The sequence below is a fragment of the Amphibalanus amphitrite genome, unplaced genomic scaffold (genome assembly GCF_019059575.1).
Source record: "Amphibalanus amphitrite isolate SeventyFive unplaced genomic scaffold, NRLGWU_Aamphi_draft 000017F_arrow, whole genome shotgun sequence".
Lineage (NCBI taxonomy): Eukaryota > Metazoa > Arthropoda > Thecostraca > Balanomorpha > Balanidae > Amphibalanus > Amphibalanus amphitrite.
The window spans coordinates 1,482,713-1,500,676 of NW_024881513.1; the positions used below are offsets into that span (position 1 = coordinate 1,482,713).

At 54.7% G+C, this 17,964-nt stretch overlaps 2 protein-coding genes across 7 annotated transcripts in view; one reads left to right on the top strand and one right to left on the bottom strand.

Annotated features, from left to right (window-relative positions):
- Positions 1 to 301: 301 nt before the first annotated feature.
- On the top strand, positions 302 to 10,761 carry LOC122387690 (phosphoglycerate mutase 2-like). The gene is made up of 6 exons (XM_043378101.1): positions 302 to 676; positions 4,441 to 4,673; positions 5,705 to 5,847; positions 9,302 to 9,350; positions 9,669 to 9,783; positions 10,226 to 10,761. Exons 1-6 carry the CDS (start codon positions 379 to 381, stop codon positions 10,348 to 10,350), a joined length of 963 nt encoding a protein of 320 aa, XP_043234036.1. The 5' UTR covers positions 302 to 378; the 3' UTR covers positions 10,351 to 10,761.
- A 921-nt stretch (positions 10,762 to 11,682) lies between these two features.
- Positions 11,683 to 17,964, bottom strand: part of LOC122387700 (M-phase inducer phosphatase-like) — a 65,827-nt gene continuing 59,545 nt past the window's right edge. For 4 of the 6 annotated variants that reach the window (XM_043378112.1, XM_043378119.1, XM_043378123.1 and 1 more), the window contains 5 exons: positions 14,557 to 14,781; positions 13,832 to 14,294; positions 13,423 to 13,693; positions 12,976 to 13,144; positions 11,683 to 12,739 (listed from right to left, as the gene is read on the bottom strand). In XM_043378112.1, coding sequence (XP_043234047.1) covers positions 12,292 to 12,739; positions 12,976 to 13,144; positions 13,423 to 13,693; positions 13,832 to 14,294; positions 14,557 to 14,781 — 1,576 coding nt within the window. In that variant the 3' untranslated portion in view covers positions 11,683 to 12,291. The remainder of the gene's footprint in view (positions 12,740 to 12,975; positions 13,145 to 13,422; positions 13,694 to 13,831; positions 14,295 to 14,556; positions 14,782 to 17,964) is intronic. The other 2 variants (XM_043378142.1, XM_043378150.1) reach the window with 1 other exon arrangement.

Here is a 17,964-nt window from a genome sequence, read left to right on the forward strand (position 1 = left end):
GCGTCGATTAGAACCATACTACAGCCAAGGCCGTACTACAGCGAAGACCCATTTTCCTCTCAGGCCCACCCAACAGTTCTTGTGCCAATTGAAAAAAAAGATATTTCCGAAAGATTGAATCATCTAAGTCCATGAAAACGACACCAGCTGAATTTGAATGTGTTAGAATCTTGAGTTGAAATGAATCACGCCTTCTTATAGCTAGCTAATGTTTCATAAAGTGAACAGTTATTAGTGAACAAATCAATATTTTATTATATAGTATTTTGACATGCTTTAGATTATTCTGAAGACCGTGTCTGTCTTTCTTTTTTTTAAAGCTCTTAGCAGTAACTTAGCACCCAAAAAAATCCTTTTGCTTATTTATGCAGTGTTTTAATGCAGATGCTCTGGGTATCTTCGCCCTTGAGGGATCAGCTGAAGGTCGTCGCGCGAGGTTTCGGTCGTTGCGGTCGTTGGATGCGATTTTCTACCGGATATTCAAAAGCATTGCGGTCTCCGGTTTGCGGTGTTTTGGTTGACACTCGCTCATTTTCCTATTTAGCTAGAGATAAGAGTAAGACAGAGGTAAATATGGGCAAAACACATAAAATTGTAATGATTCGTCACGGAGAGAGTGAGTGGAATCAAGAAAACAAATTCTGTGGATGGTATGATGCCAACCTTAGCCCGAAAGGTAAGACACTTGCTATACTGATGATACGTAATTCCATGATTTCCATCATATGACTTACAATCATCTTTGATGCAAACTCTGTCTCTAACCCAGGCCAGCAGCGGCGGAACACCTCAGTAGGCGGAACTTGGTCAAGCGTACCCATTTTCGGGAACGCATTTTCGTTCCCATGTTTGGGAACGATAAACCCAAATATGGGAACGCCATGTAGGCATTATTTAAAACAAGAAAAAGAACCGTTAAATGACGTCCAAAAAATATAAAACGATCGTGAACCGCCTGATATTTGTCTCAATATTGTTGGGAAAGAGTTTGATATTGTAAGGGCCATCGTAGTTTCAAATCGTTCCCCTATTTCTAAAGCAGTCCATCATCCGGGCCGCGAGCCCAAATTTGGGAACGCTCTCGTACACTGGCGCTGCAAGCGTTCCTTATTATGGGAACGGCGTACCCAAAATTGGGAACGCTTTCACCGATGCCTTTCAGGGGCTCTTTTCATTAACAAGCATCACGTCCAACGCCACAAATTATTGTTAACGCAACAATCATCAGATGACCTTTCCCAGTCGGGCGCACTGCGGTATCTCCGATTCATTTATGGAGACGTTTCTATTATTGGAAACGTTTCCAATTTTGACTACTCTTCTGTTCCAAAAATGGAAACGCTCGTTCCATAAATAGAAACGCTAACATCTCCGCACATATTTTCTTGCCAAGGGTGGCTGGATTCGATGTATAACAACTGTTTCGCGTAAAACAAGCTCAGATTCACCAAAAGCACTTGTCTTCTTGCATGGAAAGCTGTCATATGCATTAAAATTCACGCCTTTAAAATGCTCCTGAATCGTATCCATTTATGGAGACTTAGTTTCCAAAAATGGAAACGCTGATGTTCCAAAAATAGAAACGCTGAAGTTCAAATGTGTGCAAACTTAGCTTAAATGTGTTTTTAAAATTCACATGCAACTAAAAATTTGATGTTTTGGGACTGGTTTAGCATCTCGGCTCTCGGCAGTTAACGTGGACGTCGGGTTCGATAATAATACCTTACGCGCCGCAACTTGAGCACATTCAAAAGTCAACTAAAACTAAGCTTTCCCAGAAACTACTGGACAGATGTGGTCCAAAGTGGGCAATACATAAAGCGTAGATATCATTTCAATATATAAAATTAATATCAATGTTACACATGAGCTAGAATGAATAAATTCATCGTCAGAATACAACGGTATATGGTGTGACGACGGTGCAGACCTTATTTCCATCCTGCTTTTAACGTATTTGCACGGAGATTTACGTTGATCCGAGCCTACGATCATATTCAGCACATTTGAAATATCATAAAATGCCTACTTAAGTCTCCAAATAGGGCTTTGCAACAACTTTCATGCGATTTAATCAAAGATTGACGACCACCAGGCCGCTGGTACACCGGAAAACGCAGCGTGAAAATGAATGAAAAACTGAAGTTCCCGGTGATGTGGTTGTTCCAATCAATGGGTCAGTCTTTCAGTAGTCTGTTTAAAACGTTATTTTTTGTTCAAAACATTAATAAATGTTATTATTTTCGATTAGAAAAACGTGTGAATTTTTTATCACGTCAACATGTTATAAGCATCGCCTCGTTCATCAACTTTCGGTTTTCTGATCGGAAAGTCGGAGAACAGGAACATAAACTAGAATGCTGGCTGTCGATTGGTGGCATCCTGCGCATGCCAAATTGCACCAATCAATGCCCAGTTTGCTTTAAAGGTAGCGATGCACACAGCGTCTCCATTTATGGAACAGATCGTTTCTATTTTTGGAAACGGCGTATCCATTTTTGGAACATTGTTCCAAAAATGGAAACGTTTCCATAAATGGATCGGAAATACCACAGTGTGCCCGACTGTTCCGGCAAGACCGTCGCATGTTTCGCCCGGTCTTCTGCGCTTTTATTCCCGTCGATCTCGCAGCGGGCACGCCCCCCTCTGCAGGATTACGTAATTCACAACGCTCAGCGATGTTCAACCGTCCGCGCCGAGGGTGGAGACATGTCAGGCACCTGTCTGTTTATCACCGATAGTTGAGCACAAGGAAGTATCCAAAAATGGGAACGCTGAATATGTTCCACCCTCAAAACACCTAGTCCCAATGAAAATCTAGTTTTTTCCTTTCTTGATGAGTGTAAGTGGCAAAAGGCCTGATAGGATGGGCACGAGGAATGATCGAAATCAGCATAAAAATTATAAATAAGCCACACAGAGCGACCTATATAAGAGAAATTCCCTCAAAACGATCACGCTTAGAAACACGGAAGACAAAAACCACGCTCATGACGCTCCTTATAAAACAACTCTAAACAGCTAGCATCCAAATAAAATATTTCTTTCTGGGATGATAAAATACAGCTGAATAATTTTAAACCACTGAAACTGAGTTTACAACAGTAGTTCGGTAAAATCACTGACGTTCCATGCGGTCGTGCGCCCCGACACCAAATGTCACCAATATTACCCCCGGACTGTCCGCGTGTTCGCTTGCATATGTCAGCATCTGGTGTCGCTAGTATGAAACTTCATAACCAGGCGAAAATTATTATACTTGACCTCAAAATGTAAAAAACGCTTCATTTTCCTTAAAATTGCAAGTTAAATGTAGTATAACCCATATTTTCACCATTCCGTCACTTCAAAAAATCATTAAAAATATCATTCGACGGTCAATTTCCTTGTGCAACGGTCAGATTAAAGATAATTTTATAGAGACTTAGTAGATACTTAAATTAGCGTGCACTTTTTTGAAACGTGATGCACTAATGAGTTTTAGTGGGCGAACGGCCGAAAAATTACCTTCCGTTCCCATAAATGGGAACGCCCGTTCCCATATTTGGGAACTCCGTTCCCAAAAATGGGAACGTTCCTATATTTGGGTACTCATGACCATAGTTCCACCTACTGACCTTCAATTAAAGGGGGGCACTGCCGACTTTTGGTCCCATTCTTTCCATGCAACGCCCATAGGGCTAATGTTAAAATGCCAAAATCAGAGGGGGGCACAGTGCCCTGGTGCCCTCCCCGTTCCGCCGCCTATGACCCAGGCAGTGCCAAGTTTCATGGGAACACATGTTAATGTGTGGTAGTGAGTTATCAATTCAAATTAGGTGCCGGTATTAGTATATATTAGGTCCGAGTGGACAATTGTGACGCTGTTGATACAAATATGTAACAGCAAAAAATTTAGGTTTTAGGTTAGGTTAGGTTGTAGGTTTGTAGGTTTTAGGTTTTAGATTGGTAGGTTTGTAGGTTAGGTATAGGTATAGGTATATAGATAATGGACTTGGGGTAGCAGTATGCTATTTGTTGTCCATGTCATTGTTGGCAAGGAAACATGTCAGGGTACTCATTGAGGTTGGAGGTCACAGGTCACAGTTGGCTTTGAGCTGGAGGTGCTTATCTAGCTTAGCTTTAAATGTAGCAGTGGTGTCAGCAGACACAACATCATCTGGTAGCTTGTTCCAGTCATTAGCCACCCTCTGTGAGAAGAACCTTTGTCTGGCTTGATGGACTAGGTTAGGTTAGGCTAGGTTAGGTTGTAGGTTGGTAAGTTGTAGGTAAATAGGTAAGGTTAGGTCAGGTTTGATTATGTTTTTTCTTTTATTTCCAAGACATATTAGGTGCCTACAGTTATCACTTATCAGTAATTTAAACTGATTATTTGATTAAACTGATTATTTGAAGGCCGCACATTGAGCCTTTTGTTGCTGCGTCCCTCATTTTTGTCAGGCATCGAGGAGGCCAAGTCAGCAGGAGAGGCACTCAAAAAGGCACAGATGAAATTTGACATCGCACACACATCTGTCCTGACCCGTGCCAACAAGACGCTGGATACCATTCTTGAGATCCTGGGCCAGAAGGATATCCCCATCAAGAAGACATGGCGCCTCAATGAGCGCCACTACGGCGGGCTGACCGGTCTTAACAAGGCAGAGACGGCTGCCAAGCACGGCGAGGAACAGGTAAATGGAGGGGGTGATGATGCCCAAGCTGAAGTGTCCAAAATGTGGCACACCTAAACCTGCAGGTTCTAGGAATCAGTAGCAGTGGAACACCTTCAATTAAGGGGGGCACTGCCAACTTTTGGTCCCATTCTTTCCATGCAACGCCCATAGGGCTAATGTTAAAATGCCAAAATCAAAAGGGGGGCACGGTGCCCCGGTGCCCTCCCCGTTCCGCCGCCTATGCTAGGAATGTGAAGTTGATCATGAAAATAATCTTAAAGCTTTTAGTATCCTTTTACTGGGACCATGGGCCACTTAGCCACAAGATAGATAAGATGATAAAATAATTACAAATGTTGATTTGTTTTAAGACCCAGAGATATCAAGGTATACTTACAGATCCTTTCACACAGGGAGTTTTAAAAAGTGCTGCATTTCAATGGCAGCTAAGGGATTGCTTACATATCTTGCTGATAAGGTACCTAGCTTTTCTTTGATAGAGAGCCTTTGATGCAATTGATGCCTACACTGAGGGTTGATTGCAAAAGGGGCAGATTGGTGAGGGTCGAGGCACAGGATCTTGGCAGATCAGAGCCACGTATGACTGGGGGAGAGGTACCATGCCATTGTACAATGGCTCCTGATAGCTGCTGCAGTGGAAATGTGCTAACATCATTTATCACCATTCTGTGGCTGTAGCGGGATTGTCGGAGAGGAGGGACTCTTCATACTGCATTCAGCCTCCGCGACAATCAGTGTCATATAGAAAGAGTTTGGGAGGCGCATTTTCCGGCCAAACGTCTGTCACTTGCGATCGGCCAAGTCCCCGTGGTCCTGTACCTACTGTGGGGCCTGACGGGCGGCCTGCACCTACTGTGGGGTCTGACGGGCGGCCATGTCCCCGTGGTCCTGCACCTACTGTGGGGCCTGACGGGCGGCCAAGTCCCCGTGGTCCTGTACCTACTGTGGGGCCTGACGGGCGGCCAAGTCCCCGTGGTCCTGTACCTACTGTGGAGTCTGACGGGCGGACGTGTGTCTGTGCCGGCCAGGTGAAAATCTGGCGGCGCAGCTTCGACATCCCACCGCCGCCCATCACGCCCGACAACCCCTACTACAAGGTGATCCTGGAGGACCCGCGCTACAAGGACGGGCCCAGCAAGAGCGAGTTCCCCATGTTCGAGTCGCTCAAACTGTGAGTTGGGGCCATTGCTAGTGGGCAGGGGGCTGATGTACTACAGTAATTAAACTAACGGGTGGTCGGTATGAAACTGGATAAAGTTTGAACAGCTAGTACGCTAAATGTATCTAGCGAAAGCAACGAAATTGCGTTATCGTGCCTAGTTCTGAGCACCCTCGGCCTAGTGGATCTGTGACACTGGACCTCTGTAAGCCGCCAGACACACGCGCTGGCAACCCCGCTATTGTCTTTCGCGGCACCTCCGGGTCGATGTGACGCATGGATTCTCTGCTTCAAATGTGCGTCTCAGCTGACCTGGCACCCTCCCCTATAAACGTTCTGTTTGATAAGCCCCCACCATAGACCTCTGTATATCTGTATACCTGTAAATGAACGGCTGGGCCGATTGCGCTCAAATTTGGTACACGGTTGGGGACCGGTTAGTAGGGTGCCGTGCAAAAGTCAGTTTGGACCCCGTTTGCACGCGCGCACGTGCAGAATGCCGCTTCCAGATCTCAGGAACGGCTGGGCCGATTGCGTTCAAATTTGGCACACCGCTAGCGACCGGTTAGAAGGGTGCTTTGCACAAGCCCGTTGGAAGTACCCTCCCGCCCTTCCGCACGTGCAGGGCTCACTATCTCGCTCGCTCGTTCTTCGCCCAAAAGGCGTTTTACTGGTATACAGAGGTCTATGCCCCCACATATCCTCAGTGGGCCCAAGCTGAAGGTACAGGTCTCGCGGGTTTTAGCGGTAGGTTTTGCACCTAGAAAAATTTAGTGTACTTCAGGCTATATCTTCGTCGTCTTAAGCTTTTAAGTGTTGAAGATGCGATCGACTTGTTGGGTAACAAGCCGGCCATGATCGTGTAAAATGGCTTCATCGTAGATCGGTTAGTTTCTTAGATATAACCGGAAATGTAAAAGTGCAAAACCTACCGCTTAACCCGCGCCCCGCTGGGGGTCCTGGATTTCCACGCCCTGCTGGGGGGGGGGGGGGTGTTTGAACACCCCCCCCCCCTTGTAACTCGGCTCCTGGGCCACGTAGCGATACGCGGAAGGCGGCGTTCGAAAGAGCGTCAAAAATAATGACGAAATCACTTCGGTCAATTTTTTGGTCAGGTCAAAGGTCAGGTCACCAGAGGTCATTGAAGGCAAAATTTCGCCGATTTCCAGGTCGAATGTCGAAAATTTCCAAGAAGCTAACGCATAACTCGGGAACCAATAGAGCTACAGCGCCGCGGAAAAGTGCATTCGATAGCCCTATTAACGCCCTTTCTGAGTAATTCTCACAGATTTGACCTAACGTCAACGGTTTTGCCTGCAGGGGGCAAAAACTGCAAAAATAGCCGATTTTTTCGGAAACAGTTTTTCTGCAATAACTTTTGACCCAAGCCTTGTACGAGCTTACTTTTACCGGCATCGTGTTCCTCTCGTCAAGACGCATCGAATGAACTATAACTTGACCTTGAAAGGTCAACTTGAAAATTTGACCTCAGGTCAAGGTCATGACCTGACCGGAAAGGGTCATGTTGCATATCAGTCGATCCGTATCGTCGAGCTGAACACATATAAGGCGTTTTCATTGCTCTAGCATGCCTCTATCAAAAGTTATTTGCGAAAAACTGTTAGATACCATTCGTGACCTAAGATGACCTCAGGGCACAAACAAGGGTCACGGACACCATTTTAATGTTCAGTGTGTCTAAACCACTTGTAATTCGGTGTTTGGGAGTGTTTATAATGTCTTTCGTCCAAAAGAGGCGCATTTCAATTTTCTCCCATTGACTTATAATGGGGAGGTCGCAAAATTGACCTGACCTTAGGTCATCGATATCAAAATTCTGAGATATACATTTTGTACATGCTATTGCTCTTAGCAATCGCTGAAAGTTTCAAAGCGATCGGTCACTCGGTGTAGCTATGACAGACATTGAAACTTTTTATGAGGTGAGGTCACTTCAAGTGACCTGGTGACCTGACCTTGAATGACCTTGGTCTGAAATTTTCACAACGTGTGTAGAATTGATGTATGATAAGGTGTACCAAAAAACGGCGGCGCTGCGCGCCGCCGTTTTTGAGATATTCGCGAAAAACCACAAGGGGGGTGTTCAAACACCCCCCCCCCCCCCAGCAGGGCGCGGGTTAATCTCGCGAGAGCCGTACATGGCGGGTTCATGTCACGTGCTACTAAGGGCAACTCAGCCTCCTCAAGAAGTTCGTGGTCTAAAGCGCGTGCTGTGAAGGTTGCAAGGTCGCACCAAAAAGGAACCATAGTTCTGTGTATTGAGACTCGATGAATGGTAACAACACGTCATTCAGACACTTATCATAGTACACTTCACCCGTTACATTGCCTGTGCTAGGCAAGTAACTGGACACTTGATCCCTCTCGGACCCATGGGCAAGCCAAACGGGCCTGGTGGGTGGGTACTTGCTCTCAAGTCGAAGGTGAGACCCAGCCCACATGTGGAAGAGTGTCTCCACCAGCTGAGGTGTAGAACTCGGCGTAGGAAGGCATCTGGCTGCCGCTCTAGGTGAAGTAAGCTTCATTATCTATAATTACCTTTATGCTTTAGCTGCCCTTCTTTGGACCCTGTGGCAGACGGCGCAGGCGGGTTTTCTGCGCACGAACTTGTGCCTCCATTTGCATGGGGAGCATTTATCCTATGTCTGTGCTTGGTTCCTGCTTCTTCGGGTATTAATTGGAAATGTGTTTTGAAGATCCCAAAATTTCTGGCCAGAATTCGCTGGGAGAACCCCAGCTTTTCGGTGGCAGTGCTGCTTTGATTCTTCTGGAGCTGGTTGGGCATTTTCTTGGTGATCTTGATGGTTGTTCCCACCATGTGAAACATCTGCAAGTCCTCAGAACTTATCGATGAGCATTTTTGACCTCAGAACCCAGAGCATTTTTTGCCTTTTTAGTTATTTATTTAAAAAAAAAATCTGCGAACAATATACATTTGACTTGTTATTGTTATCATTTATCCTAAATGTCCCGGAACGCTTGCGGACTTGACGGCGCAATGTTTTCCACTAGTTGCTGGTTGAAAGTTGAAGGCTGATCTACTAATATAAAACAACTGAAAATATTCACCTGCCAAAAATCATTAAAATCTGTCCATTATTGGCGATATTATGCTCAATCTATTTTTTTTTCTCAGATTCGTGCTGACCACCCGTTACAAGCACAATTAGAAAATAGTACGTTACTCGTCGAGCCAAAGGCGAGATGACTGACGTGTTTTTATTTTTGCGATTGATTTAATTGCTTAATTCCGTGACAGCGTCGAGTTCTTATGCAATGCAAAGTGTAAAATATGGGAAATTATAAAATGTTCCACTTTCGAAGAGTAGTATAAAAATGCTACAAATGTTATCGTCTTTTCACTGGTTCTCGATGTGCACATTGTTGCGTTCGAATCCCCATCTGTAGACGAGGATGATAATGCGGCGTGGCTGTGCCTTTTCAGGACGATTGAGCGGACGCTGCCGTACTGGAACGACACGATCGTGCCTCAGGTGGGTGGCTGGTGGCGCTGCGGGCCGACGGGCCGGCTCGGCTCGGCGCTGGGCGGCCGGTGACCGGTCACTGCCGCCGCGGATATTCGGGGATGGTTTCAGGGAGCGTGGGCAATCACCGGAGCTCAGCTGATGTGCAGTCAATGGGAGGGAGGAGTGTGCCTTTCAATCGTGATAATTTGTTTAGTGTGGTCCGTTCGTCTGCCGTGTAGCTAGTGTCCCGGGACTGTGTTACCAGCGCGGCCGCCAGGTGTCTCTGTGGGCCGTCCGTGCGCGCCGTCCTCCGTCACTGACGTGCTCCCCTGGCCCATGTCGCAGATCCGCCAGGGCAAGAGCATCCTGATCGCCGCCCACGGCAACAGCCTGCGCGGCATCGTCAAACACCTCGAACAAATGTCCGACGAGGCCATCATGGGTCTCAACCTGCCCACGGGTGAGCGGGCTCCGCGGGCTGCCGCCGCCCGGCCGGCCGGCCGAGACTGGGCCGACTAGCTGTGACTTAGAACGGCGCCTAACTGACCATCTTTTCTCTGTTCTTTGTATGTTTTAGGCAATATTCCGAGAACGCGTTTTTATTCGTCTGATTATGTATAGAACAGAAATGATAGATGGATAGCACGTTTTAATTCGTGTGTATATTTGAATAGTACCTGCAAAAAAAGGATAAATATGGATAGATGGATTGTACAAGAATGGCATCAGCTGTCACGTGTTTATTAGGAACGAGCATGTTAAAAGGAGGAACCCTGGGGGTCCGCCCCTGGGGAAAAACATGAATTGTCACTGTCGCTCCGCTCAGTGTGTTCGTCTGCGCCGTGAGCGCCCATGTGTCCGCCTGGTGAGCCCCCTCTGAGCCCCGCCCCGCCGTCCGGCAGGTATTCCGTTCGTTTACGAGCTGGACGAGCACATGCGCCCCATCAGGAAGATGCAGTTCCTCGGCGACCCGGAGACGGTCAAAAAGGCCATGGAGTCGGTGGCCAACCAGGGCAAGGCCAAGTGAGCGGCCGGCCCGCGCGCTCTAGTCACTGCTGTGGACGGCACGGCCCTCCCGCCCCGTGTGTGGCGCCCGCCCCGCCAGAGGTGCTGTCCACTGGGCGTCTGGCGGCGCCGACGGCAGCGGACTCTAAATTATTGCCGACAGTCGCCGTGATAAGTGTGCAGTCACGTTTCAGTGTTCGCGTTATTTGCGGAAGCGGTGAAGTTTCAGATGTGTAGCTGAATTGGATGTTGCTGCTAAATTGAGGATGTTTTTATTGCCTCGGCTTAGCGTGAAGACCCCATCCTTTGATGTACTCTGTTGGCTGGCTGGATATGGATGCCGATGTAGCCGATTTACACCTACCACAGCGTATAGACCCAGCCCGTGTTGTTATCGTTGGACAAGATAATAAATTGCAGGTGACAACCGACATCTACTGATTTACGTCTTCTTTACACGCCTCCCGTGCCCTCGAGCGACGATATGTATGGCCCCTGGCTGAAGCGTGAAGCGATGACAAAGTGAGTCGGAATTATGAAAGCCGTTGAGCCTGGTTTTCGTACCTGTGTTGATGGCAGAGTGGGGCCCGGCCCCGGGCGACGAACTGGCCGCTGGGTGTGGTATGAGTTCGCCGCTCTGCCGATAGGTGGCACCACTGCGGTCGACTGCGGTTATTTGGACTGGAGACGCTGCGGTGAAGCATTTCTGCTTCTCCATAGCTCTGGGCGCCTACCTATGTATTGCTACGCCAGAAGTTACGGAGACTCTTTATCTTGTATTTCGAGTGTATCATCGCGGCCCTGGTGACGAAATTGGCATTCAGCCATATCATCGCCTCAGCCTCGGCCAGCCAGTCTAAATAATATGCAGTTTGTGTAAAAACACGGACGTACGTGAAATGTAGAGGAATCCCAATTTTAAAATAGCCAAGGTAGCTTCGTTTACCCAGCACATAGAGGGGAACTCTTCAGTCTTCAGGTCATGACTGCCATATATTTCGAGGGTTTGATTGGCAGAAACCAAGGAACGAGCACAATACCGGGCCTGCACGTGCGCACTGTGTGGAAACTGCAACTCCCACCGACTTCCGTGACTCACCCACCTAACCGCCTCCCCCCCCGCCCCCCCCCCCCCCCCCAACGGTGCACCGAAGTTCAGTGCACTCGATCCGGCAGTTCTTGAGATGTCGATGCGGTCCCTGTACGTGAGCAGGTGGAGAGGCATCGCCCGGTAGGGATATGTCCCGTCTCACAGCGATCCTACCTGTCATTGCCAAGTTACTGTAAACGGAACAATGCTGACACTCCTGAGCCACGACTCGGTTCTCTGCTGACATCCAAACGCCGTTCTGTCTGTGTGTGTGAGGTACGCGAATTTATTCCTATAACGGCGCTCGGTCCGCCAGCGACGGAGCCGCGTAACAGAATCAAACACGGACGCGCTCAGGGCGCCTGAATTTCCACTGGTCCGCCGCGGGCGGCGGGCAGTGCTCAGAGATCTGTCTGTCGTCCTCACACCCGGCGCCCAGACCGCACGCGGCCGGCGCACACACTGCGCCCTGAATGCCCTGTCTGTCCGGACGCTGCGGGCGGGCCGCCGGCCGGCACGGCGCTCTGGGCGGGCCGCCCGGTCCCTCTCAGTCGCATACATAAAACAGTCGCCGTGCCGACAGCGGCGCTCAGCACCCATCAACCAGTCGCCAGTCAATCAATCAGATCATAGGCCTAACTAAGCATGTCGCGGCGCGCTACTACAATGCCTCTGACAGTGAGCGTGGTGTGTCGGGCCGGAGCCGTCTATAGATTTGTGGTCCCTGCTGATCTCGCGACACGGGCCGGCGGCGCGCCACTTTGGTAACAGCTGATATCACACACGTCAAGCACGGGGCGGCGGCGGCCGGCGCCTCTATTGCACGGCGGCACACGGCGCGCGGGCCGCTACTAGTCTCTAGCCGCACTCCCATCACGAGAATATGCGCTTGGAGACGCCGCGCGCCCGGCAGTCGCCCGCCCACGACTTGGATTTGGCGCGGAAGTGCTTCAGGTCACTCTCGTGCCCCTCCTTGTTCATTGGTTTGTACGTGCGCGGCTCGCACTGTTCCAAGTGCCGCTCGAAGAACTTTTTGTAGCCGCCCTCGAGCAGGTAGATCTCCGGGTAGAGCAGGGCCGGGTAGGTGGCCTTGTTCAGCTTGCGGTCCTGCTCTCGCAGGAAGCGGTACATGCTCGGCCCGCGCTCCGACGAGAACTCGCAGTGGAACACCACGATGTGGCGCTTCTTGTCGGCGACCTGGTCAGCCTCAGAGGGTGGCGGCAGCGCGCGCCGGTTGGCCAGCAGACGCTCGTGGATGCCGTCCTTGGTGTACAGGTTGACGGCGCCGCGGATGTGGCCGCCATCAAACTCGTACGGGTACCTGGCGGGACGGGCGGAGAGCGTCACAGGAGGGAACAGGCCGACCGGAGGCGGGTAACTCCGAGAGAACTGGTAGAGAAAAGCCATCTAACAATCAGCTGTTACAACAACAACAAAAAACTACATATTTGGTCCCACTCTCAGATATCTGCATAGGAACCGACCACTGGTCACTTTTAAAACAATTGAAATACCAGGAGTCGCCCGCCCACCCGGCTCTGCCGAGCCGCCGCCTACCTGCAGTCGACAATCTCGAACGACTCGACCACGTGGTCAAAGTGGCCGTCCATGAGGCGCGCCAGCGTCTCGCCGCTGATGGCCTTCAGGTCGTTGTTGCGCGAGGTGTGCACCAGCGGCAGCACGTAGGGACGCGTGCTGTCGCCGATCAGGTCCGGGTCCTGGCACGCTGAAACACAGCGCCAGCCGCCGGTCAGGTGTGCGCTCAACGGGGCAGTAACCAGGGCACTGTATGCATCGTAGGTACGAAATACAACACTTCAATGAACACAGATAAATCAATACTGAGTGATTTTGAAAACCAAACTTCAGTTACATTTGAACATAAAGCACTTATTTCATTCTATACATCCCGGCACCCCAGTCGCTTCCCGCAGCCTCCAGTCCGCCTCCCGCCGCCCCGTGCCCCTCCCGCCGCCCCCGTCTGTCCGTCTCTCACACACTCACATCGCTGGACGGCCCGTTTGATGGTGGCCTCCGACTCGGAGAAGCACCGCTGCAGTGGCCGCACGCGCTCGCTGACCGGTGTCAGCCGGTGGCTCTCCGACCGCTGCAGCTCGAAGGCGCGCGGCGGGGACGGAGACGGAGACGGAGATGCCTCGGCCAGCGAGCAGAGCCGCTTACGGGTGGGCGAGCACGGCTCGTGGGCGGGCGGCTCGGGCCGCTTGAACTGGCCCACCCGGCCGGGCACCGGCACCGGCATCCGGTCCGTCAGGGTCTGGGGGAGACACGGAGCCGAGCGGTCAGTGCGGGCAGCATCAGCTACATCATTAACGGGGGCATGTCAGAGCAGACTTCACTGAGCGGACGATAGCAAACATCAAGTCAGCCCCGGCGGACGGCCGCCGGCACTCACCGCGTGCGCCCTGGCGGCGTCTGTGGTCGGGTGCTCGACCATGGAGAGGAAGCGCCGGATGGGCGGCCGCCGGTGCGCGGGCTGGCCGGCGGCGGCGGCGGCCGGCTCGCTGGCGGGACTGTGGAGGATGGGCGCCGAGAGGAGCTCCTGCAGGCCGGCCGGCATGGCGCTCTCGTCCATCGTGTCCAGCGCGATGGCGTCCATGAATCCGTCCGAGTCGGAGCGGTGCAGGCGCGCCGGGCTGCTGCCCGACGAGCCAGACGACGCCGACGAGCGGACACGACGCGGCGGGCGCGCCGTGGGCGCGGCGAACCGGAAGTCGTCCCTCTCGGACGCGTCATAGCCGCTGTCCTGCGAGCAAGGGTCGGCCGTCTCTGCCAGCTCGGCCTTGTGTGGCGCGGCGCGCTGCAGCTGGCCCAGCGGCAGCCGCCGCGAGCAGCCGCCGTCCGGAGCACGCGCCGACCTGGCCAGGGGAGGGGCGGTCAGACAGCTCAACAACACCAAAAAACAACCAGCAAATAGAAATGTTATGACAAAATCAATGACGAAACAAAGTTGAATGAAACAAAAGTTCAAGCAACTAGAAAACAAAAATATCATAATTCATGAGAATGATCAAACTCAGTGCGATTACAATTAATGAATTAGCATCGCCTAGGCCACCGACTCGGCCTCACTGCTTCCGCAACCGCCGTGGCCTTCCGCGTGCGCCGGCGCCGCCTCACCTGTCGCTGTAGGAGGCCCGCTTCGGACTGCTGAAGTCGAACGAGCCGTCCAGCTTGGCGGCCGGCGACAGGAGCGGCGCGTTCTCCTTGTCGAGCGCGGGCGAGTCGGCCGCCGAGAGCAGCCGCTGGCGCACCGGCAGCGACCGGTTGCGACGCAGCGGCGCCGGCCGGCCGGCCGACTCGGGCGTGCCGCTCCACTCGTCCAGAGAGACATCGCGCAGCAGCCTGACGGACAGGGGGACGAGGGGTTAGTACACGGCAGACGGACCTCAGGAACATCGCGCAGCAGCCTGACGGACAGGGAAACGGGGGTTAGTACACAGGGACGGACCTCAGGGACATCGCGCGGCAGCCTGGCCGCGCTTGTGTGTCCAGGGAGACACGGGGTTAGTACACGGGAAACGAGCCGCAGAAACATAGCGAGGCAACACTACATACATTCAGGGGTAAGCATGTCGTTACCCTCCTAATGGTGTCGCTGGAAACGTAGCATTAGATGCAGTGATATTTAGGAGGGCGGCATTTCCGTTCTGTCACGCCCAGCGGCCACCGCGGCGGACCGGCCGGAACCATCCCCCACGTACGGAGTAACGGTGGCCACACCGCCGTGTTTTCGCTGCAGCACGGCTGGGGCGCGGCGGTGCGTAAGCCGGTCGGTACGAGGAAGGGTTCGCCGCCCGCAGACAGGTGCGGCGCCACACCCGTTGGCCAACAGATATGTCCTCCAGGTGTAACGTGCATCCAGAACGGGCACCGGCCCTGCCCGGCGGCCGCAGGAACATCGTCCGGCCGGGACGCGGCTGCGCGGAGAGCCGCGTCCCGTCGGCTCTGCGGTCGCAGCGGCAGCGCCGGCCGGCTCATTACACGCCGCCTAATTGGCCCGGCCCGGTTAACTATGCATAGTCTGCATAGCCCGGAGATGGGCCGGCGCAAGATGAGCGCGTAATTGGGGCGTGAAGACACACCGGGAACACGGCCGGCCGCGCCCGCGGCGCACTCCCACGCTGCGCTGGCCCGCACCAGTCAGTAGCGTGGCCGGTTCAAATTGGGCCCGGCCGGCCCATTCAGTGGCTGATCTGAGGTGGTCGCCACCCACCGGCGCGCTGCCTTGTCACCGTCACCGGGGCCAACAACCCCGGCCGGTACCGGCCGCCCGGGACGGCGGCGCCGCCGGCGGCCGGCCCGCCGTTCTCACGTCGACCGTTTTTACCTGTGGACCGCCGCCGCGCCCGTCGGCCGTTGCGCCGCCGCCCGGCGCGGAGGCCGTCTGCGTTTCCGCCGTGTCTCCGCTGCCGGCGCGCGGCCGCCGCTGCCCCTCGGCTTTTTATCACCCTCACGTATCCACATGGCCGGTAAATAATTAAAACACAAGGACATCGGTGGACAGCGCGGGAGACAGCGGCCCGGCCGACTGCGCGGCCCCGGACCGAGGTGTCCGCCGGCCGGGGGTCCTCTCGAGCTCCACTGCCCGCCGAGGGTCCTCTGCCGCGCCGTCCCCGGCCGTGGCGCCGCCAAGGGCAGGGGTGTGCGTCGGCCGAGGTCAGCGGCGCCGGCAGCTGCGCGCTGCGCAACGCAGGAATGCGGGCAGATCAGTGACGGCCGAGCGCCGGCGCCCGCTGCCGACTTAATCAAGGGTTGTATCAGACAATGAGTACCGCGGCCGGCCCGGCCAGACGTGGCAAGGCCCCGCGCCGCAAAAATCCACCACCGGAGAAAATCTGGGCACGGTTTTTTGTCTGACCTTTGAGCGCGCCGGCGCACAGAGTCGGCGCAGCTGCGCGCCGCAAAAGCCGCAAAAACGCCGCCGATGCCGACACATGACCGGCACCGTGCCGAAATCCAAGCCGCGCGCGCCGCCTCTGTCGGGCTGCCTTGGAGCTCGGCGGCCGAGCGAACTTCCGTCGGCCGGCGGCTCGGTCCGCAATTAGGCATCATTTATCGGGCGAGCGGCGCCCGGGGCGGTGGCGATCGGCGCGGCCGGGCGGCGGACAGGAGCCGTGACCGCGCGGGGCGGGGTGGCCGACTACCGTGACCGACAGCTCCCCGGGCGGCGGGGGGGGGGGGGGGCAGAGGCCGCTTCCTGAGGAAGTGGCCGGCACCTGGAGCCGCCGTGCCGTGGCCCAGGTGCCGGCCGCTTCCGGCGCTGCCTTGGGGCGCCGCGCCCCTCCCCCGCCGCCGTTCCCAGCGGTAGGCGGTGGGAGCCGCCAGGTGACTGGCCTCTATTCCCGACCGCCGGCGCGCCAGCCGGCGGCCGGTTCCCGCCAGAATTCCTCACATTGGCGCGCCACAATGCCGCCCGGCGCGGTGGGACGAAGCTCGCCAGCTGGGCGGCCAGGTAACAGACGCGCTCCCAGCCGCGGAGACCGGACTGGCGACTCACAGCGACCAACGCCGGTGTGACCTGCCGCCTCCGTCGGCCTCCGCCGGCCGGGGTACCCCGCTGGAGCGCGCCGGGCGGTTCATCGTCCCCCGCCGGCCGGCTGCAGCCGCGCCGAGCCGGGCGGGGACCGACAGAGCCAGGCAGAGAGGGAGCCGAGCAGAGCCGGGCAGAGACTGGGGCCGCCTGACGTCCGCGGCCACACAGTAAACGTGTCAGCGGCCGAGGTCGGGCGGCGAGCGCCGCTGACGACACGCGGCCGTCGGCGGCGGCGCGGCCCGAAGGACGGCCGCCCCATAACTCTGCCGCTGTCCGAGCGGCCGAGACGCGGCCTTCCGGTCGGCCCGGCGCACACTCGGCGCCGCGCGCCGCAGCTCCACGAGGCTCCCGAGTCAACAGTGCCGCCGTCAGTCCCGGCCGAGCAGACAGCTGAGGAGGCCCGAGCGCCGTGCGGAGCGCCGCGGCCATTGCCATGCAGGGCACTGCCCGCACAGAGCACCCGCTGCCCCGGGCGGGTCATGCAGCTGCCCCCAACAAGTGCACAGATTTATGGTCGGAGCATGACGCGCAACATCAGCCAGTTCCCTACCGGGTTCGGCGCCACCAGCCTGGCGCGGAGCCCGGGACCGGCCGGCGGACACCGCACACGCTATTAGCCGTCCGTCTGGGAGCAGAATCGACCGGACCCCACGCACACTGCTATCACCCAGGGAGCCGGCTAATCTCTATCAGCTGCTGGCCGACAGGGGGTGACGGCGGCGGTGTCGCGGGGTGCGCTGCGGCCCCGGCAGGCCCTGGGGACGCGGTCCGGCCACATGCGGTCGTTAGCTGGCGAGGAATGCCCGGCGCCGGCGGCCGACTGACTCAGCCAGCTCGTCCCCGGCGCAGCGGGGGTCAGCGGGCGGCCAGACAGGGGGCCCCGAGGACCGACACACGAGCCGTCCAACTCCGCCACCGACATCGGCGGCGACACGCTCCTAAATATAGCGCCACCGGCGCGGCAGCGCTTTTTGCCGGCCGCGCTGGGGGAG